The 23768-nt window shown below is 37.8% G+C and overlaps 1 protein-coding gene across 5 annotated transcripts in view; it reads left to right on the forward strand.

Annotated features, from left to right (window-relative positions):
* ZDHHC14 (zinc finger DHHC-type palmitoyltransferase 14) overlaps positions 1-23768 on the forward strand; it is a 105714-nt gene that overhangs the window by 39821 nt on the left and 42125 nt on the right. For 3 of the 5 annotated variants that reach the window (XR_004749083.1, XM_035320147.1, XM_035320149.1), the window contains exon 2: positions 16574-16746. Coding sequence is in view for 4 of the 5 variants with exons in the window: in XM_035320147.1 (XP_035176038.1) it covers positions 16574-16746 (173 nt within the window). In the remaining variant the exon portion in view is untranslated. The remainder of the gene's footprint in view (positions 1-16573; positions 16747-23768) is intronic. The other 2 variants (XM_035320148.1, XM_035320150.1) reach the window with 1 other exon arrangement.

The raw sequence follows: 23768 nt of genomic DNA on the forward strand, positions 1-23768 counted from the left end.
ACTGCACAGTACTTAGTACACTGTCAGGCTGTATTCAGTCCTATGGCGTGTTTTAATCAAATGGAGATACCTGATTTTGCCAGTGAGTATTTTGATGTTTTTCTCTGCTATAGGTATATTTACAATTTACCTGAAGGTGATTTCAGATCTTTGAAGGCTGTTGATCAACTGTTTATTGACAATCTGAAATATGAGACACAAAACTAAAACAATGAAAACCAAAAAGTTTTCAACAACCATGTAACTTGTTGCCCTAGCACACTTCCTGCTCTTCCTTTTTTCCTGGGGAGGGTGTCAGTCGGGACTGTTTCCTAGTTCACCGTGTAGCTGCAAAAACATTTGTGTCAGCACAAGGCAGGGGTGGAGATGGCTGGCCTGCATGAGAGGAAAAGGAGCTTAAGCTGGCAATGTCAACAGAGTTAGTCACTGTCAGTGTGCCGGGGAAGGAAATCACTTTGGTCTGTAGAGACTACTGCTACTCTTTGCAGTGGCAAATACTTAATATTTGATTGTTTCAAGGCTCAGATATTGTAATCCAGAAAGTTTAGGGCTTTTTTATTAAGATGCTTTCTTGGAGCACATATGGTTCTCAAGATCATTCATTTCACAGAAAAAAAAAGAAAGAATTAAAGTATCTCGAGAAACTTCCCCCCCCAGAACTTTAAAGTAATTTCCGCAGAACTATTGTCTAAAATATTTGACAGACATGCACTGGCTATATTTGGAAAGAAACTATTGCTAAAATATCTGTCGACATCAGGTTCCTATTAAGTGAATGTTTTTGCAAACCAGTTAAGTTCTTGTCTAAGCCTGATTCAGTATCATTTTAGAAAATACAATTTAAATTTATAAAGGACAAACACCCTGTCTCTTTATGAGAGGCTTAAATGCTTCTGGTTCCATGTATTTTCTTATTTTTTTGTAACCGCAGTAGGCTTTTCCTGAGACAACTAATAATCAACACAGTAACATATGGAGTTACTATTTTAAGTCCTCCTCCTTTTTGTTCCTATTGTATTGTACAAGCCAAGCTGTGTATCCTGTTAACAATTATTTGTAATTCAGTATTGCCTAGAGATTCCAGCTGATCTGCTTGTTGCTTGGACAGTGTTTTTGTACAGTAGAGTCCAAGACCATGATCAGGATTCACTGGCAGCAGAAATAAAAACAAAACAGAAAACAAAACAAAACAAAAAACCTGAAAATAAATAACTGGTGTGCGTGTTTATTTTTATAGTCATACAGAATTTGGCACATACTTATCCTGTCTTGCTTGTGTCCTGGATAGGTGCATGCTCCAAAAAACCAACAGGGTATTAGGTGAGTTGGCTTTGCTCAAGGTCACACAACAGATTCCTGGCTGATCCAGGAAGAGAACTTTGATTCCTGGTCCTGTCCTGTCCACCAAACTGCTGCTGACTTCTCTTGAATGGGCTTCTCTTAGGTTAATCCATCACCCTTTTGAGAGAAAACAAAATATAATTTCATCAACCTAAAACGAAGCCCAAAGCCTACATTCTCTGCCCTTCAAGAGAGACAAAAGAAGCAAAGATGGATATTGCATTTAGGAACAGTTAGAGGACGCGGCGTTGTTTGCGCAATACTCCTGGGGTCTCTGGAGATTCTTTCCTAAGCACAGAAAGGCTGAGGAAGTGGACTCACTGGCATGGTGTCGACGCAGCTGTAGAGGGTTGGCTAAGCTACAAGCATCTGAGCGCAGAATAGATCAAAAATAAGGAATGCTGCTTTGTTTTTTGAAAGAATGTATAGTCTTAGCTAATTTTAGTGTGAGTAGTATGTCATATACAAAATAGAGATGATTGTCGCAATGTAGGATATTCACAGGAATGCACTAACAACTGGTGTTTAAGCCATACATTTTCAATACATTTTAAAATTTGCTTCCCTATTCTAGGCTTTTTCTTGTACCAGTTTGACTTCAGCAGATCACCTTTGGCCAGCCATGCTTCCAGGGCCTTGGTCTACACTTGACTTACACTTGTTGGCTTGGCTTAGCATGGAGATTTTTATTTCTTACTTTAGTCTTAAGTGAAATAGAAATCATCCTTCAGAATTATGAATTTTATTTTTATTATAGTTTTAAGGTTTAACTTCTTTTATCTTCAGTGATAGGTGGGAAGTGTTTAACAAGAGCAATGTGCCCAGCTTTTCAAGAACGATAAGGAAAAATGAGGGAAAGAGCACAAGTCCTTTGCTTTAGAGTGTTTTGGTGAAGAAGTAGCATTTAAACCAATAAAAATCTATATAAAAGTATTTACTGTTACTCCCTTAAAACTCAAAACAGCTTTTTGGTCATGTTTGTCTCTTCCATTTAAAAAAAAAAAATGTTTCATTTGTGGCTTTATTGCAGTTTTTAATGTAGCTGTAATTACCATGAAAATTTTGTGATGATTATTCTTTATGCACAACAGGAACGCAGGTCATTCAGTTTATGGACCTCAGTCTCAGAGGGCATTCCATTTTGTTGGTCTTAATATCTAGCTAGGTGCTACGTTTTGGAACATCAAGTTGTGGACTTGATTGTATTCTAATTAATTGTGTGTGTATGTATGTTGCCAGAAAAGGAAGAGAAGGGGGTTCGTAGAGGATGGATTAACAAAACTCTCTCAAAGATTAGATTTATGTTGGCATCTAGGTCCCGTTGCAATCAGTCGTAATCATGTACCTAGATGCTGCTTTTTGAAACTGGGACCATATCCCAGTTTAGAACAGGCATGCAGAATAAGTGTTTACATTTTCTAGGTTACTGATCCAAATAAAGATGTGAATAATTATTACTGCTGTGGAGAAACAACATAGTGTGTTGACTGCAGAGTGAGATTTGTGCTGACCTGGGGATGTTCACAGTGAGCTCATTGTACCCTTCTGTGCAGTACATGAGCCCAAAACACAAGCCTGGAACTCAAGCTTAGCAGATACAGAATATTTATTTCATTTTAATGGCTATTCACTCTTCTAACAGATAGAAAAAAAAAAAAAAAATCACAGAGAGGTCTTATCTTGGTGTTTGTCTGGATCTGGACACCAATAACGGGCCTCACATGAATTAATGGCTACAAACCCAAACCATTCTGTGATTGTTTAATTTTAGTTCTGAGATGATTACATTCATATTTATTTTTTTCCTGGGAATGGATGCAGTTATACCAACAGCCTGGCCTTCAGCACTCTGAGATTTCTAGCTTTTATGAATAGAAGACTGCACTCTGTTCTTGCATATTTACTTCAATCCCCCCTCCATCTCCCATTTTCTGCATGTTTTAAACAAGTTAATAGGTGGTTAGTATGTATTTGGGACATAGATGATAGCAATGTTGTTTTGCAATCAGGGCAAAACGCAATGTTTAGAATTTTAATTAGCGTACATTTGAAATGTGAATTTCTCTCTAGATTATAGTGTGTGGTTTAGGATCACGTCTGCTGTTTGTAAGCTGCGTAGTCTTCGGCCCTTTTTTCACCCTTTCAGCAAAATCTTGTTAGAAGCTTCTGTCTGCTAGTAAGAAGCTTTCTTTCTACAAAGAGACAGGAAAGGTATCTGACAGTGTCAAACAGGAGAAAAGCATGGAAGTGGTCCAGTAGTGAGAATATTTTTGGTCTATTACTTTAAGAAGAGTTTTGAAAAATAAACAAGCACGAGTTCAGTACTCAGTTCATCAAATAGGTAGTTCAGTTGCCTGGCGTTGCTTCTGGGTTTTGATTTGTGAATGTGTTCAGTGATATGATGAATTATTTGATGTGTTCATCATACTTGTGAATCCTTTGAGGGTTTGATACTTTTCAGGATAATGAGACACTAGGTAACATTGTTTAATCAATGTGAAAAAGGAAGTTTTGTTTTCAAATATAAGAGGGCAGAATAATTGCTCTTGGAGGAATAAGTGCACATAATATTATTTAAGCTTTTAATGTCAAGTTCAATAGACCTAAAATTAGATTTACAGCTGTGTTTTGGTCTAAGGTTGCTTGCATGACAGTCCATTCTTCCTTGTTCTTCTATTTCTGTTCTTTTTTTTTATCTGCAGACAAAGCAGAGTATTTGAAGAATGCTATACTTCAGTTGCAAAGCAGAATACTTATCTATGCTTTGGGAGGAAAAGGGTTTTTTCTATTATTGAGAAGAAATAGAATGTTGTGCTCCTGGTCTTTTTATCTGGAAATAGAAATTACTTCTGGTAATGTCCTGTTTCATACATCTTTCATACAGTTTGCTTTGTCATATGCTCATTGTGAGCATTTGCATAATGCTTATACACACTAAAATACTGTCATTTTTTGCACTTTACATACACTGTGTTTTTACAAAATTGTTTTATTTTTGCATTGGTGACCTCAAGTAAGATTTTTATATGGGTTTTGCTTTCAAATTATAACCTTGAATAACTACTATACAGATTCTTATAAATGAAATTAATAAAAACAAAATTTTCCTAAGTAGTAGTAACTAATATTTGGAAGTAAATAAATATGAAGTTGTCCTACGATTTAAATATGTTTTTAGAGTTCCAAGTGCTCCTTAAAAAAAAAAAAAAAAAACACACATACACCCTGACTTTCATAATATTTGACGTACAGACTCCAAGTGTCTTGTCAGGTGTGGAATCTTATCTATGCTGCTTTGAAGAGTGTATATATGCTGTCAACTTTTGTCTGTGTAAAGCTTTCCTTCTTAGACTCCCTATAACCAGGAGCATGATGCACCAAGGTGTCTCCTTTCTGAACATGCAGGCAGAATATGCTCTAAATCCCCATCACGTTGTACCTATACCCCCAGGAAAGGTATTGAAAAACAAGGGGCAGCTCAAGACCGCACCTGAACTTTGAGTCGCGTTTGAGAGGACACAGGGAGGAAGAACATGCAGGGCATTAGCACTTCATTCGGGCCAACTATCTCAGGTCGAGTGAACAAATTAAATTGACAAAATAGTAATTTTACTATCAATTATGTGTTTGATTCATTATTAATCATTAGTTACTAATGATTGTTAATAATTTTTATTGAAATTACCAGCACATTTCTTATTCTTGGAGGCAGGTCATCTCTTTGAATGCGGTATCTTGTTTTGCAGACCCCAAAGGCAAACATTTCCATGGAGAACAGACTTTAATCAGAGGACAGGCTAGAAGAAAACAACTGCAGAAAATTACCAAACTGTGGAATGTCCTCCTGTTTAGGGCCTGTGCCTGTTGCTGTGAGCTTGGGAGAGGCTGGAGAAAGGAAGGCAAACCTGGCTAAAGACAAACCATTGGCAAAAGATGGGGCTCGTGCAGCCAGCACTTGGAAGACTCAGTTTTATGTAGTCAGATCTCCCGTTTCTATCAAACTCCTTCCCTGTCTTTATGAGTGTGCCAAAGTGCAGCCCAAGAGCTGCAGAGGTGTTTGCATGGTTGAGTGTGTCTGGGAGAGCTGTTTACACAGCAGCATCTAAAGCTGGGCGGACAACGGAGCGCGCTGGACAATGGCAAGGCAGAGACCAAGGCTTGTGTTGCAATTCCCTAGAGAGTATTCTGGGAACAATGAAGTAACTGAGCTTCGCTTTGGTTTTTGGAGGCTGGCTAGCCTTAGGGATAGCGATTGCATTATTCCACTTGCAAAATCATCTACTAAAATTTCAGTATAAATAGTGGCAGAAGAAATGGTCTTCCACTGGGCATTGGGATTGTGTTGTATAGGCAGTAACAGGTTATGTAATTAAAATGCTGAAAGAAAAAGGTTGAAATTTACAGTGACTATGGATGTAATAAAGACCTTCATTGCTTGCTTCACCTTCTTGTGACACATTTTTTGGCAGTCTGACAAAAATAAGCAGACATTAAATTGAAGAAGTAAATTACACCTCTGGGGAAGGGTGGCAGTTTGTTATTCTCTGCTACCTGTGATGCTGTGGTTCAATTTACATTAAAATTTGGGTTTGGTGGTAATTACTGAACAAAATTGCAATAACAACTCAATTAGGAAAATTCAATGAAGTACTAGAAAGCAAAAATTCCATAGGAAATAATTTAAATACTTAACTGAGGGGACATTTTAAATGTAATGTTTTTGAGAAAAAGTGTAAAAGCTGGGCATTTCTTTATTGTCCACCTTCCATTCAGGTCTGGTTATATGCATTGGCAGTCAAAATATTTAGTTACTGTACAGCAGCTACCTGTAAGGTACCTGTGGTTCCTAAGTGACTGACATTTTTATGAATGTCATTCTCTTAAATGTGGATTTTTTTTTCCCTCTTGAGTTTTTTTTTTACAGAATTTTCTGTGATACTCTCAACTTTTAACCATTAATATGAATGACTTTCATTCTGTTTATAATTTTAAAAATAACACCTGTTATAACTGTGTATTTATTTATTTCTTGGCTTAGTTGGCTTAAGAGAAAATATGCTAGAAAATATTTTCCTTATTTAAATGGGTTATATAAATCATATTTGGTTTACGGTAGAAGTAACATTTGGTGAATTATACTAACGTCCAGGAAGGGAATATGTAAGGAAAAATTTCAGTCAGTGGTCTTTGTCAAGAAGAAAGGGCCTGTTCTTGGTATATTTTTGGAACTACAGAGGAAAGCATGATGTGCTAAAGCTACTGATTTTAAATGTGAACATGCTTATTTAGGTTTTGTAACTGAATATTTAACATAAGTCTCTACAGAGCATTTTATCTCATCCTTAAAAAAAAATCAGATAAAAATATTTCTGTACTCAGAGCAATATTCCTTTTCTCCTCACATCCCTGGAGATAATGAAATGCTATGACATTGCTAACTCTGGTGATTTAGAAGCAATCTTGCAGGGTACGGTGTTTCTTAAAGTTTTAACGCCTGGACTTATGTGACTTGCATCCAAATCTCAGTTGTAATGCAAAATAATAAAAGGCTATTACCAGTTGTTTAAATTACATCTTGCTAACCAAAATATTTGTAGTGGTAGAGCTTTATGTGTAGGTGAAGCTTTGGGTGCATTATTTTTTCCATGAAAGAAAAGATTTGACTCAAACTGGTCTTGCAATTTATTTATTTTTAAACTGACTCATTTTAGATATGGATTTAGATATAGAGAGCTGGCACTGCTTTGGCAGCCTGTAGGATGCCAGTCTGCTTGTCCAGCCAGTGCTTGGGCTGGGATAGGAGAGTTCTGGTGATGCTGTGAGGAGGCAGTGCAGAAAAAGAGGATGCTATTTCAGGTAGAACTCTGGCAGCACTTAGCGAAACCCAAGCCTGTGAGGTTAGTGCAAACATGCCAGAGACTGTAGAAAGGATGACCAGTTCACTGAATTGTTGCTACTTACCCTGCTTCTTTTGGGAAATATGAGGTTTAAAGTCTGTTGTTGTTGTGCTTCTTGTCTTATGCTCCTAGTTGCTTTATTTATAACAGTGTGTCGTACACTTCTGATATGTAGTGTGGGCAGGATCTTCAGTTCTCTATCTTTCTTTCTTTTCTTGTTTGATAAGTAAAGGAGCCCCAGGAAGTGATGTGTCTGAAGCTTAGCTCTGTTTCCAATGAAATGCAAAGGCTTCTGTTTTAGTACGTTCTATTTGAATAGTTATCTTTAATCTAAAATACAGGGGAAAAGTATTAAAACTTTATTTTGTGTGTTTTATGCAAAAGACTGGCAATTATGCAGAAGAGCAGGGGGAAAAACAAGAGAGGAAGAAAATAAAACTCTTATAGGACACTGGTTATGGTATCCTTAGGCCCTTACGACTGTATCTAGGATTTAATTTTATAGCTAAGCTCACTCATGTAGTGGTTGAATGCCTCTGAAAATGGCAATTCAACTCATCCATCCTTCCTGGATGACTGGCACTCATTTCATCATGCTGTGACATTGAAAAATAGCAGGAAACCAATTTTTTTGTTTGTTTGTTTGTTTTTTTTAAGAAGGGGAAGGGACCAAGAGCAATTCCTTGGTCCAGAATACCCATCGCTGGCCAGTTCACTCCCATACAAGGGACGTGACAGCAGAGTGTGGCCCTGGGTAGGGATTGCACTGGCAGGCCTTTGCATTTTAGAAAGAGTTAGGCTTTCCATTTGGCCATTTAGCAGGGCGAACACAAAACATTACTTGTTGAAAGCTCAGTGCCCACTGACTGAGAGCAGCTTACTTGCATACGTTTTGATATCCAGAGAATCCAGTGGAAAATCACCTGAAAGTTTGTTCTTCAGGAACTTGTGGTTGCAATACAAGGCATTTCCCTTTGTTATGGCCCAGTTTTCATTTCTGTTTGTAAGTACTAGGGATTAAACTGATGGTTTAATTAGAAAATCACATAACAGGAAATAATAAGAAATAATAAGGAAGTAATATGAAGCATAACAGGAAAAACAAGTGTTCCACATGAGCTGTTTAAAACCAGCTGAGATCTTGCACACCTAATAGAATTTATTAATTGGTAGTCTTTTACTATGGAAACCAGACCTTTTGCAGGATGCAAAAAACAGAATTAAAGTACAAATACATTTCTAGCTTTTCAAGTAATTAGTCAGTGAGCAGAAGTTGAAAAAAGAAAGTCTCTGTTTGCTGCGTGGTTGGAAGAATTGTTTTTTCTAAGTTTGTCTATCAAGGATACGTCGTATGTGCATTGGCTTTCCATAAGCTGGTAAGACTCAGAATCTTGATGTAGTTAGGTATTTCCCATTTTCCTACTACCTTGCTTTGAAATTTCTGTCCCAACAGCTGATGCAATCAGTATCTTAAAATTGTTTAGTACAAACAAAGCTCCTTCTCTATATAACAAAATAAAATTTAATTGCCCTTGTAGGAGCTTCAACAACCACATCTGTTTTGTAGAAACCTCTTTTTGCATTATGCATTTTCTGTCCCAGCTTTGAAGTCTGACAGTGGTTCATTAGAGTTGATTCATGTAGCAATGAAAATTGGGAGATCACACAAGAGTATTACTTTGATTGTTGCATATCTGCTACAATAGATTGCGAAGACCTTTACTTGTAGAGGGAGCTTGTGGTTTATCTTATACAATGTCATAATCTACAGTGCTTGCTTAGTTTCATCTAAACTTCTCCATCGAAATTCAGCCAGTGTAAATCTGTTTTCAATGGTAATGCACTAAATGGAATGGGGCTAACAGTTCCGTTGAACACTTGCTGGTTTGAGCAAGGGAGAGGGAGGTCCCTGTAAGTCTTTTACCTTTGGAAATTGCTCAGGTGTTTTGGTATCAGTATTAAAGACCAAACTGTGTCAGGTTTCCACGTGAACTTTCAAGACTGGTTGTTGAGCTTTTGCTGTTCAGGATAGCATTAAGCTAACTTTATTTTTCACTAGTTTTGAGAGAACTTCTAAAGCATCTAATTTAATAAGTTTAAAGATCATGCTGTTCTGCAATCTGCACAATTTCATCATATTGATCTTTTTTTAAAGTAATAATTTCTAAGTGCTTGTAGAGTCTGGGATGCTTGTATGCACCATATAATTACTGTTACTCTGTATGTATGCCCACTTAAAAATGATCATTAATTAGAATTAAAATGGAGTTGCCCCCAAGCAATATAACAGATACAGAAAAACTAAGGTATGTCTGTTATCATAAAGTATAGAATAACTTATAAAGCATTCAAGCAAGGTTAAATGCTTCTTGTCTGAAACTATTCAATAAAAGTGTGTTTATGATTAGGGTATAATATTTTTTGGATTTTACAGGAGATAAAATTCTATCTATTCCTTCCTTTCCTGCTGTCATTCTCCCTTTTGTTAGCTGTTGTTTTTTCCATAGTCCTTATGTCCAAACAGAATGCTGATTCCAAATTTCCTGGCTTTGGAATGATGCAAGTATTTGTTGTGTTATTATCAAACAAGTCTGTTAATTTTATTGACCATTCAGAAGTGAAGAAGTGTGTGATAGATTGCCCAAAGAAGTTGTGGAGTCAACCTCCTTGGAGATCCTCAAAAGCTGCTTGGACAAGATCATGGGCAACCTGTTCTAGGTGGCCCTGCTTGAGCATAGGGGTTGGACTACAGGGCCTCCAGGGGTCCCTCCCAGCTTCAACCAGTCTGTGGTTCTGTGATATTCCAAATAGTTCAAAACACAAAGAAGAATGAAATAAATCAAATTTCTAAGCACATTTAAAATCCCATTGAATATAGTCTGTCTTCCTTAATCTTTCAAAAATTCAAATATGAATTTTAAAGGCTGTGTAAAAGTATCAGGCAGATGGAGGAAACTAATGCAAAACTTCTCTAGCTAATCTTGTTAGGCACTTCGTGTAACATTAGTTGGACTAATCTGTATTCAAATTACATCACATTTTCTGTGTGCCAAGAGCATACTTATGAAGAATCAAGCATAAGCTGGTTAATGCACAGCAAGTTGTTTCTAACTGTATTTTTTTCTTGCCAGATGTTTCTGAAGAGTTTCTTCACCTTAACTTTCAAATAAGGTCCTTTCAAAGAGGTAGTTGTAGGATGCTGGAATTTCTGGGTTGGGGGTGAAAACTTGTTATCATCTTGACCGTGAACAACACTGTCCATACAAAAATGATTTTTCCTATAGAAATGTGCTGTTCTTGTTACACAGAATACACTGGGAGGACAGAGAGAGAAAGAGGAGAAAAGAAAGATGGACCTCCCAACACCTGTTAGCTAGTCTGTCAGCACAAATGCAGCCTTCACAGCACAGGTGCAAAACTTCATGTGTAACATCATCTAGCCACCTCATACAGAGTGTTTCTCTCCAGCTGGGCTCTTGGGTTCTTGTCATGGCCCTGAGTGCACCAAGAGGCCATAATGGTCCTGAGCAGCATCACCTGGGGTCTCTCCTCTACCCTTATGGGTTCAGGAGGTCTACTTAAGCTCAGCCTGGGGCCCTTAGTCTTTGCTGAGCTGTTGCAGAGTCTCTGGCTCAACCACAGCCATGCTTGTGCATGGCCTGGAGCCCCCTGATCCAGACCTCAGCCCACAGGCTGACTGACTGGCTTAATTTCAGACCAGCTTAATCACTGTGGTCATGCCTGAAAACCACTGGACCTGATCCAAATCCTGGTGAAAAACAATTAAAAAGAGCAGTGAAATTATCTCACTCTGGTAATTCCCGCTGTCCCATTTGTCATCCTGAAGTCTTTGTCAGGGATAGCCTTCAAGGTTCTTGCTGTACCCTCATGTTTCACCCATCCTCACATCTTCCCGTCTCCCTGTACTGTGGTCTACATGCACATCTTTGGCTGCTTTCTTTGAACTGGTAACTTGTCATTAGAAAACTAGATTATAAGGCATTTCTGCTGTTCTAGTCCAGAGTCTGGTTTTGTCTTTCATCTATCTATATAGGCACTCTGTTGCCATCTGTAAATTGAAAGAGAAGAATATTTCAAAAAAGGCAGCAGTCTGAATGAAAAGCTTACTGACTGCTGCTGAAATTGAGGTCTTCTTTCTCCATCCCGGCTTCTGTCTCCTAGTTCTGGTGTGTGCTTCTGTTTCTCCTGCCTTATGCTAACATCGGTGCTCTGGAGACTTTTCCAAGAGCATATGTGATTTGTCAGACAGACATCAACAAAATGGTACAGTTTTCTTACATTTTAGTAAACTGACTTGGCTCACAAAAGAACCTGACAAAGATTTATGTTGACATCAGGTCAGAAGCATGGGACTGAGGGACTTGGAGCAATGATGCAGTGGAGGTGAAAGGAAGGGGAAGTTAAGAGAAGCCATGAATAAGAGTGGGAGGGCAAGCAAAGCCCTTGTGTTAATTTAAGGAAAGCAACATGGTCTCATTTAGAAGATAGCTTTTAACACGTGGAACTGAACTTAGTGCAAGTTTTTTCTCTTGGCAGTGGACAGCACCCACACGCCAATATCTATCAGTACATTAAACAGGCAATACCTTTCAAAACAAACTCAATTGATGATGGAGGAAAATGAGCAGTTGGTAATTTTTTTTCTTGATGCTACATGGTCCTACAATACTTACTATATTATGCTTTTCCTGGAGTACATTTTTTAATGTCTGCTGCAAAGAGTTTTATGTCAGTGAAAAACTTGACATATCCCATTATTGGTCTCACCAGCCAAGCTCATAGATCTCTCTCTATTTTTTGAATTAGTATTGTTGTGATGGGTACATCTTTGTATAAAACCTATATTTTTGTTGTTTTTTTTTTTGTCTGCCAGCTTGGCAAATAATATCTCAGGGATCCCAGGTCAGCAAGTTTCCCAGGGGTGTAGAGTCTTGTCTTTTTCTATTCTGTAGTAGTGGCTATATTTGTTAGTTTTTGTTGTTGTTTTTGTTGTTGTTTTGTAACCATGGAGTCTCTCTCCAAGTTAGAGTCTAAGTATCCATTATTTATACTGGATAGAGTTGTCATTTATTATACCTCCCCATCAGTGAATAACAATGACTGTCAGTGAACTGTTCAGGAAAGCCTTTATCTTTCCAGGACAGGCCTGAAGTAGGCTTCTTTTGTTTTTCCTTTTTCTAGTGAAAAAGCTCGAAAACTGTAGGATTCCCAGTGTGTGCACACTTCAATACAGTTACTACGTGTATTTTTCTGCTCATCTTGGTAGCCACAGGGAGCGTGCTTATGCAGTTAAGAGGGTTGCTGGGTGATAAAGAATTACTTTTGTTGTTCTTCTGCATCCTTCGTTCATGGGCACGATGCTTGATAATTATCTCTTAAATGCCAGTGTGTTTTTATTTTTATCTAGCTGTGACAGACTAGTCTTCCAGCAGATTTTATTTCCCTCCTACACTCATGCAAACTTTCACATGATGCTTCAAAAAAGGAGCTGAGAAGCCAGGCAAAACCCAGGGATGATCTGTAGAAAGCCTTAATTAATTAAAAACCTTATTTAATAAATTGAAACTTTGGGGTGTATTGCTTGTTGCTGTGTGCAAACCAAACATTGTTCTCTGAGGATGTCATTTCTACAATAGCATTTGTAGTGGGATCTCTGGCCACATAATGCTTCCTAAAAATGTATTTTCTGGGATGGCCCCTATCAGTACTTGTTCTGTGCTATCACTACAAATACTGATTAAGGCTAATTGTTTTCCTGAGTCTAAGATGTGAATTGGGGATGTTAGTTCATGTCTAGTGGTTACCAAGAGATGAGGTAAAAGGATCTGTCTGTACTTGCTGTGCTGATGTGGGGGACAGGGATTTGTTTCCATGCTGCTTTGTCACTGATGGTGCTGCCAGCAGGGGACTGGCAGCATCTGGAAGTTCTGAAATTTGCTGTCAGGAAATATCTGCTAATATTTACTTGGAAAAAAATAATAATCTGAAAATACCATCCAGAAAGAAATTTTTAGTAATATCTGAGGAAAGCTGATGCCTAATGGGATGCAAACTCAACTGAAGCAAATTAATCAAGGAATTTGAACAAATACTAGAAATAATGCTTTTTTGTGTATGGTGTTTGGCCATTCTGAAAGTGGAATAACAGATAATTTAAATAGTTTAAATAAATTATTTAAAATAACATTGAACTTAATGTACCAGTACGAATGCATTTGTTATATGAATATGCCAATACAAATTCTATAAATGCAAGTGCATTTCTACAGACGGGTTTGAGCTAAAATCCAAATTTTTAATTTGAAGCTGTTTTAATGGATTTATTTTTTAATAGCCCAGGAGATGTTAAGATTTTTTACTCACATACTTTTTTTTTTTTTTTAAAAAAAAAAAAGGTTAATCAAAGGGAACATACTTAGCTGTACCTTTCTCACCCTCCGAAGTCTGGGGCAGAAAGTCCATATGAACTTCTATTCCCAGAGCTGTCTGTGATCTCTTATTATCTGTCTTTGTATTCACTCACAGAAAAAAGGGCTACACAGGGTGCTGTCAGATGCAGAAAGTGAATGATGTATACGCTTTCTGTTTCTTTGAATTTAACTGACAGGAATTGGAAAAATTAATTGGGCCTTTCTAAAAGGTAGATGCCATTGTCTGCAGGCCCATGTAATATTATAGCCTGTTGCTATTTAGGTCAGACTGGACCGAATGGTCCTGTCTGGGCTTCCTATCTGAACCTTTGTACGGACTGTTTTTTCAATCTGAATTAATTTCTGAATTCATGGAGCATTGTTTGGATATTACTGCCAAAGATCACATCTTCAATCTTTTTTAACAGGCATAAAGTACAGAAACAATTCCAAGCCAAAGTTAATAAATTTCAAGGTTTTATACTCTGAAAACACCTTTAGGAGAAGCAGATTACCTTACAGTTGCATATGGTGAAGTGTGTGCAGGGCTTTTTGAGTGTTTTCTCATTGCAGATCGACTGTGATTCAGCAAGGCACAGACAGACACATGCATGTATTTTTTCCTGTAGTGAAATCATCACTTTCCAGCAAAGCGAGCCTTTCACAGTATTTCAGTATAGGAATTGGTTCGTTCTACCAATTCCATATGAAGTTATTGTTAAAACAAAACACCTTACTATACTGATGGCCCTTCAGTTTCTGCTCTGTATTGCTGAGAAGTTGAGATGTAAGCTGTGTAGGTTGACAATGCTGCTATTTTTGCACTGGTATCTAAACCGTATTGCACCTACCATGCTACCCTAAGATTACCTCCCGGGTGCCTTTCACACACACACAGCTCTTGTTTGGTCAACAAACTTCAGCACAGTTGCAGTTTCTTTGGTATGTGTAATGAATAATGCAGTAGAAGAATAAGAGCACTGCACTATATTTAGCATTCATTAATGTACATGCTCCCTCTAATCCTTTTAAAAATATGTTCTTGCAGCATATTTGTACTCTTGTCTGAGCGTATTACAGTAGCTTTCATTTCAATGATCCTTTGTGGCAAGAAATGAAATGAGCAGTAGGGTGTTTGTGTGCTGTGAAAGCTTCCTTTTGGTTGCTCGTTCTGACTGGCTTCTCTGACGGTAAGGGAACAAGGCCTACATCTACCAGCTGTCTTGCTCCTGCTTCCCTTAGCACTGGTTTCGTGGATCTGGCTCTTGGAAACAGATTTCTGAAGTGTGCATTTTCAAGTATGTTTCCAAGTATTTAAACAGTCTATCCTGTCTATGAAATCAGTCCCTCTCTGCCCCCTTCTTTATTTTAGTACCCAGTTGTCTGTTTAATCTTCTGTTACCTGTTTTGCCTGCAGTATTACATTCATGTAGGGTGAAAGGGTGGTCCACCACAGGAACGGTATGATGTGCTATAGAATGCATTTGGACTTGCATCCATTAAACCCACTGTTCTCTGAAGTATCCAAGTGCATTTAATGGGATGGTGCAGGAAGGTAAACGCTTGGCATGTGGTAGCTGATAGGAAAAGCGCTTCCTTTCCCTCCCCATCCCGTCGGCTGCAGTGATGGGCAGCGAAGTTGACATTGTCATCGCTTGCTCAGAGTTAACATCCCACTGAGGATAACATGCGGTGCAGAAGCTGGCACATCTGAATCATCATTTAAGGCGGCAAACAGAAACAGGGAAGACGATGATAATTAAACTTGATTGATACCTAGAAACTGGAGACAAAGCCCTAAGGCCTAGAGCTTGTTGGTGTTAGGCTTGTGTCATTTTTAGGCTTATGTTACGACTCCTCGTGCAGACATCTGAAATACATGAAGCAATCTGTGTGTTTTGTTCCTTCTGCTTAATAGAGGAGCTAAGAAGAGAGTGTTCATTCTGTGCATTTTCTGAGATCATCCTACAGTGCTTATTGTATGACTCAGATTAACCGGTGGTGTACTGTGTAATACCCAAGTTTTCATATACCCACATTCCTTTTGCACAACCATAAGGAGATGTTTATATTTATGTGTTGTGTAGATTCTGATGTTGCTATCTACTCTGTTTTTATTGCATGTGAAATACAGAGGAAAATTGCTAAAACTGTTACATCATTCTAAAACCTGTAATTATATTGTAAATCTGGTAACTATAGAGCCTGTGCTGGTAAAGGGCTGTGGATGCTGCCCTAGACCAGCTGGATTATTTATTTCCAGGTGTGTTGCAGTGCACTCTCGTTACATTTACCTTACTTTGCAAATGAGTAAACAAGCTTATTAAGCTGCAAGGAATGGATTAAGAGAATCAGTAGGCTTTGGGACACCGTCCACTGGTGTTATAGTATTAATATATAACAAGGCTGTTATAGGAATGTGCCGCAGATGTTAAGATCTTGAGCACCTTCTTTTTGGCGAACTACAAATTCACTTTCTAGATTTAATTACATTTTTAGTTTGTGTTATTTCATCATGTTATCTGCTTTATTCTTCATGGCTGAATATTTTCAGTCCCTTCTTCCCCTCCCTCTCTTCCCATATTGACTTCTTGCAAGTTTGCAGTAAATATGTTATCTCATAATATCCTGTAATAAAAATATTTTCTTATGTAAATGCACGTATTGCATATTAGGAAAATCATTGCTATGCTGTTTCAACCTGTATTATACTAAACAGATTATGAGAAATTTCAGAAGTGTGTTGAACAGAAACAGAAATTTCAGCTTTCATAAACGTTCCAAAGAAAGTAATGTATCCATGTGAGAAAGTGAATTCTTGATATGCATTTATGAGGGTAAACAGTTGTTGAGAACAAGTTGCATTATTTGTTATTGATTGTTTAATCTGTTTTCTTTTTCCAGTTGTCCGTATTTATCAGAGAAGATTACACCTGCTATACCTGCAATTGGTGGGATTCTTTTCTTTTTCGTGATGGGGACCCTGCTGCGTACTAGTTTCAGTGATCCTGGTGTCCTCCCACGCGCAACACCAGATGAAGCAGCAGATCTAGAGAGACAAATAGGTAACAATGAAGGTCTGTTGTCTCTTCGCTTTCCTCCCGAGGGTGTATGTGCTGTGTGAAGGTAGCGTGCTGCTCTGCTCCTGGGAAGAGTTACTCCTATCTTGCCACAGTAATCGTCCTGGAGTTGCAGTGTCTGATGACACTGCAGTGATTCCTGTGGAAAGATGGTCGATCAGCTTTTAGCTAAGAAAGTCAGTAAACAAAATACTGAACCTGGAGAGTGATAGTTATTACTGTAAATACTTATCAACAGGTATGGTAGAAGTTTTCCTGTAATGCACAAGTGAATAATTTTTGAAGTGTTTTTGGCAAGCAAGCTGATATTGCAAATAAATATAATAAAATTGTGCATCTTCTAAAGTAACGTACCCTCAGAGTTTAACAGAATTTAATTACTTTGTTATTTATATTGTGAAAAGGCCATATAAGTCTCCGTATTAATATACAGTGTAGTAAGTTGATGTAATCTTGGGAAGGTTGTACTTCAGTATCTGTGTAAAGCCTGCACAATTAAAGGACAGTGAACTAGATTTTAATCAGCCTCATTCATCAAGAGAATTGACAACTAAATTCTAGTTGTGCAATTTCTACAGATATACTAAATAGCTTGAATATACTACCTAGATAAGAAAACACAGGGTAAATTTGCAGAGCTGATTCATAAAACAGTAAGTTTGCTTATTTTTGTAGTAGACTACTAAAGGTTGCTAATGGCTACTCTATCTCCTTTGAAATGGTAGCCATTGGAAATCATGTAATCTGAAGTCATTTCAGAGGAACTCTTACTTATAAGATTGAAGAGACAGGTAACAGGTGTATGCAAGCACAGGAGTACCACCTGTGGGGTCTCTGATACAGTATTTAGTACAAGCTTAGACTTTGTCTACCATGACAAATAACTGAATGCAGTAAAAGCGAAAGAGTGTACTAAGGCTGTTGTTGCAAACAGTCCTACATCAATAATGTATGAATTTGAGAAGTTTACTTTGGACAAGGTTTTGTCTTGTTCTCTAGACTAAATGTTCTCCACAACACACTGGTGAAACTATGTGAGGGGCAAAGTCATTGGTTTGGACTCACACCACGATTTGTGATAGAGCTCATCTGGTGTACATGTGTAGCAGAAGTTCTGGTTTTGTTTCCTCAGAAATCAAACATGGTTTGTACACACCAAAATCACACTGAGCCAGGCTGGTAAGTGCGGAATGACAAGGGAATTCATATCAGCACAGCGAATGTTCACATCAGTATGGCATTAGTTCCCTCAGACTCAGCTGATAAGAGTGCGGGCATGATGTAGGCATCCTGAAGCTATGCATTCCACTTCAGAAATATGTTGGACAAAGAAATGTTGTTAAGGTAAAACAAGAAAACTAACAACTTTAATTCATTATTTTAAGCCTTTCTGAGCCTTTAGCACTAAGGAAAAGTAACAAGTTTGTTTTTAATAGCTTACGTAATTTAGTGGTTGTTTGAATCTCATGGTTTTGTTATCTTTTTTTTTTTTCTGAAGGGCTCAGTTTCAGAACATTGCTGTTGGAGGAGGAAGTGATTTTATTTTCTGGAAAGATACATGTTATCTTTGTTAAGGATTGTTTTAAGAAGTAGAATTTCAAAATCCAGTGATGAATTTATTGGTGGTCACTACAGCGAGATCATACTTCTATTTTTACTATTTTTACTTGCTCCATGTATTCTTTGTTTAGGTTTGAGGGTTTTGGAACTGTGTGACCATGTTAAAGCTCTATTTGTTGAACTTTGTGAGAAGAAATGTTTTCCCCATGGGTTTGTGAAGTCTGATGTGCAGTTCACCAATTTTTATAGATCAATATAACTTTATAAAACGGTGTTCTGTTGGCATTCATATTTCAGTAAGAAAATCTATATTGTTTTTATTCATCACTTGGAGTAATTGTGCAGAACCCAGAGCCAGCTGACATTGCCATGACAGGAAGGTGACATCTAGCCAGATGGAGAAGAATTTGTGCCTACTTTCATGTGAGGTCATTGTAAGGAAAAGTTGGAGCATAATTTTATGTGAAGAAAAATGTATTTGGTGAGGAAAGTTATCTTAACTCTGGTTAAAGTAAGAACCCTTCTGTTGCTTCCCCTTCTGAGAAAAGTGTGCTGTGTAAAATAAAATGGTCCTCAGTTTAGAAGAGAAAGGCAGGTCTGGTGCTTTGAATTGGGCCACCTACACTGATGACTGAGAGTTCAGAAAATCATAGCTGTAATTCTTTAAACTGTTTCAAAACAAATTAAATAAAATTCTCCCAAACAACAGTTTTTCACATATTCAAGAGGAATAGAGAGGAGAGTAAGAAAAGCTGGAAAGCACGGTAGCATACATTTAGGCACTGTCCTATGTTCCCTGTCAGTTCTGTAGGTGCTTTTCCATTGCTGTGTCTTCCTTTGAATTACTTGAGACAGTTAAGGAAAATGAAATAAAAATCTATTAATGAAGGTGCTACTGAAATTTACAAGCTGATTATCTACCTGCAATAATAATGATGCTGCAGATGAGGAAAAAAAATAGTTCTGAACAAAAACTTGTATAGCCTGTTCATTTTATGTAAAGCAGCCAGGCTTTCTATTGGAAATGCATCTTTTTGGTAATTACATATAAAGGTAATAATGATAGTGGTCTGTTAAAAGCGTAGCTATTAGCGTTTAGCTATCTTGCTGTGATGGGTATTTTTCACTACTATATCCAGCTACTTGGTGAAATGCAGGAGGATTCTGAGCTCATTTTTTAAATTTGCTTTTATTAAAGGATTGCCCCAGTTGAAGCACAGCAAATGAATTCTTCAGGTTTCATATCCAGTATTCATATGTGTAATACTTAATTGAATCTATGGTTTTGAAACGGCTGTGGTGTAATAGTCACTTTAGGGTTTTTATGATGTACAATTCAATTCTCTGCTCTTACAGAGTGGCAGAAATATAAACAGGCTTATGAATACCAGCTGGGTGTGTTCTTGTCCCCATTTGAAGGATAAGGTATTTTGAATGCTTGCTAGTTGACACAGAAAGTGTCTTAGATGCATTGTTTTCATAATCCAGTGGTTATGAAGATGCAAAAGAAGAATCCAAAAGGAGGAAATAAATGTTCTTTGAATAGTAAAACCCTCGACAGATAAGGCAGAAGGCAGCACTGTAACAATGCGCTTCTTGTTGTGAGGGCCTTGACACAGAAACAAGTTACCACAGGTTGTTCCAAGAAGTGCTTTTGCTTGTTGGAAGAGTTGGTGTCCCTCTGCTCCAGATGAAGGAAAGCAGTGACCACACCCAGGATTTTCTATTCAGATACTGTGCAAACAAAATCCTAGCTTTTCTATCACACAGGCAAATAAAACAGCTAGTTGCTACTGCTCCAGGCATTATTCAGACTCGAAGATTCCTGGAGATCTCCATTGCTTCAGGGTTTGATTTAAATTTGGTTCCTTACAACAGTGTTTCTAGCTATTGATAGCTTTTGTTTCCTTTGGGCTTTATCCACATACTTTCACTGGTCTCTGTTTACGGAGTTCCCCCAAACACAGGACTGGGATTGTTTCCCAGATAATTAGAAAAGTTTAATTTATGACTTTCTTTTATTCTGGAGGGCAGTGAGGGAAGGAGCTTCTTAGCATTCCTCTAGTTTAGAGGGCTGGCACCTTCCCATCCTAAATTGTTTCCTGTGTTGCTGACAACTTCAATGGTTTCAGAAATTCGCTATAAAAATGTTGATTCCTGTTATTCATTGAAAAAGCTTCTGTGTGAACTTAATATGGATGCAACACTACAGTAAGGCATGTTAGCTGCCTCCAGTCACAGCAGTACATTTAAAATTTAAAAGTTTAAAACTTTTAAAAAGTGTTTTAACTTGCTTGAACCTAAATAAAAACATCGTACACATACATATATTTCCTGGTTGTTCGGAAAATGTCTGTAGTATGTCTGTAAGGGCCTTTTACTTCCAGACCTTTGTTCCTGGCCTCCACCAGCAGGTGTCAGCTGCTGGGTGGGGGGAGCTGTGCTAATTCCTAGTGTTGGCAGAGAACACCTTCATGGACTGGGAGGGACTACGGGGCTGAACTGGGGAAGTTTGTGACCTGCAGCAACTTGCTCGTCTGTCTCAGCACGGTGTTTTAGTGGTTTTTATGTATGTGTTTGTCAAAATGAGAAGTGAAGAGTGAATTTTTCCGGGCTGGATTGGACATGTATGTTGGAGAGCAACGGTGGCTGGTTCTAACAGGCTTTAGTAAAAATAGAGATCCAAAACAATGTCACAAATTAATTATTATATTTACAAAAGATATTCTTGATGGGATCTCGAGCCAACTTAGCTTAATACCATTTGGAGAGTATTTGATTTATAAACAATGTTTATTAATAATTTTATTTTTTTTTCTGTAATTTCTTTGAGTCCACAGGGCTATTAAAATAACTGATAAGAGATTTCTTCATGGCATGATCTGTGCCTTGAGGGTAGGGTAGGCTGAGGACATGCTTTACCAGTGGATTTCAGTTCCTGTTTGTGGAGCATCCCGTGCTTTCTGGTGCTGAGTCCCTTTTGTAGCTCTCTTCTGCCTCTTATTCCTGTTGTGTCTGTTAGGCACACACCTTGAGTTCTCCTCTCTTTCCTGTATTTCTGCTCAGCCCTGCTTCCAGGGCTTCCACTCTTAACTGGCTCCTACTTGGTTACATCATTTGCTGTCCATCATCCCTTCTTTTTCTGATACTTCCTTTCTTCCTTCCACTCTGCTTTTTGCTCACCTTGTGATACCATGGTGGAGCTTCCTTGAAGCCTTTCCTCTTTCTGGACTGGGCAGGTGCCTCCTCTTTCATGTTGAGGTACTGGGAAGCAGAGCCAGGTTCCTGCCCCAAGTGCTCGATGGCAGCAGTCTCCAGTCAACCCACTTCTCGTGGAATGTGACATCCTTGGCTTCTCTGGAGTGGTGGAGTACTCATAAAAGGAGTTAGTCTGTGCTCTACAGTAAAGAAAGTTAACTCTAGCTTGTAGCAAGCTGCTGCTGCAGATGTGTGAATTATGACCCTCCTTGTGCCCCTTCTGCCAAGATGTGTACAGAAAAAATTGTGTGCTAAGCTCAAAGGCTGCAGCCTGTGCCAGGTTTCAGCTCCTTTCTTCAAAGTCTTTATGATAGAGGTATTGACATGTTTGCTGTTCTTCTGAGTTTCTGAAGTTGTTGAATCATCTAACTCAAGCATCTGCAAACCTCACAATAAAATACATACCTTAGATTACAAAAACTTACCAAGTTTTTTTTTGTTGTTGTTAAATGTTTAAAAATACAGAAAAAATATAGTGAAGTATTAATTTGATAGCTTTTCCTAATCAGTGTTGCTGTCTAGTTTCGTTAAGCTCTCTCATGGAATCTTTTTCCTAGAATAATGTCCTAGCTTTCATCCAAATTACAGGCAGCGGTTCCTGTTCAGAGAATTGTTTATTTCCCCTGTGTTCAAAGACACATTCATCTATGTCAGGAAACAGATTATTTCAAATAAGCGGCTGACAGTAATAATTTTTGCCTCACAGAAAGTGACTGTCATATACAGAGATTTAGATATGCAAAATGAAAAGTATAAACTTGGTGATTTTTTTTTTTTTTCTAGCATTCAAGATAATATTAAAATGTTGATTAGGGGACTTAAGATGTTTCCATGTGGGGGTGTTTCAGAACTTGCATTTAAATTTGCTTTAAAAATTATGGTAGCACAAAACTTGCTTCACAGGCACAGACCACTGAGCTGATGGAAAATACTGTCTTTTCTTTAGCAGCAAAACTGGTGGTCTTCCAAAAAGGGCCAGTGGAGTCTTGAAATGAGGAACTACATTATCAGCAAGTGTGGAGTCTGGGGCTCAAGTTCCCAGACGTGGGGTCTTATGGCAATTCTTATGGAGAGGCATAAGCTTGGTAATTTCAACAAATCCTTCTGTAAAAGGAATTGCATAAAAATTAGGAATATCCCCAAAGTGAAAGAGAACTGTTATTGAAAAATATTTCCATAACTATTATATTGGTATATTATTTTAAATATATGAGTTATTTTAAATTCAAACTATGCTCATATAGAGGTAGGTCGGGAAGAATAGTAAGAGACCGTTCTGGCTGCATCACTGTTACATGAAGAGTGCAGTCAAAAAAAGTACTTGTATCTGAAATTGAGACAATCTCAAAGATGACTCAAAAGAGGTGGCACAAGTGTGTAGTAGAAGTGTCAGAAAGGCAAAAGCGGGGAAAGAAATGTTAGTTAAAACTAGCTAGGGACATTAGAAGATGACAGGATGGGCTCCGTTAGAGGAAGAAAGAAGCCGAATGCATGCTTTGTAATTTGGAAACGAGATTCCCAGAGGGGAATCTGAAGTACTCAACACTGCTTTGATCTCAGAAGAGAAATTGCGCAGGTCTTGCCTGCTGATAGGAAATGCAGGTCAGTGAGGAAAAGTAGTAGTTAAGAGGGTAAAAAAAAAAACAAAAAACACAACCAAACAAAAAAGTATCTACTATGCTGTATGTATATCTATTAGCTATTCTACTATATGGAAATCTGTTACATAGTGGAAAGAAGCATAGATCTTAAAACAGTGTATATTTTTCTCAATATAGAACAAAAGCAACTAGATGCATGAGACTTGTAAAATGCAAAATCAGTGGAGATAATGTAGAGTTATTTACTATTAAAGTGCCATAATCTTAGTCAAATGCAGCAGGACCTTTTTTTTTTTTTTTTTTATCTCGTAATGTAGTTTTTTTTTCCAATTGAGAAACTAAACTTGTTGATGTAATATTTTTACTTAATTATGATTTTCATGAAAAAATTTTCTTGGCTTTGCCCCAGAAAAAAAATAGTTGCATTTTTTTCATGGTGTGTATAAGCATGGGTTCTGTGATCCCATAACACACTGTATTGAGAAGGGCTGTTGTTTCTATGGGAGCATGAAAGCAGGAGCAGCCCTACATTACGAGATCAGTAGTCCATCTAGCCTGATGTTTCATCTGTGATAGTGACAAGTGACACGTACAGAAAGA

The sequence above is a fragment of the Oxyura jamaicensis genome, chromosome 3 (genome assembly GCF_011077185.1).
Source record: "Oxyura jamaicensis isolate SHBP4307 breed ruddy duck chromosome 3, BPBGC_Ojam_1.0, whole genome shotgun sequence".
In the NCBI taxonomy this organism is placed as follows: domain Eukaryota; kingdom Metazoa; phylum Chordata; class Aves; order Anseriformes; family Anatidae; genus Oxyura; species Oxyura jamaicensis.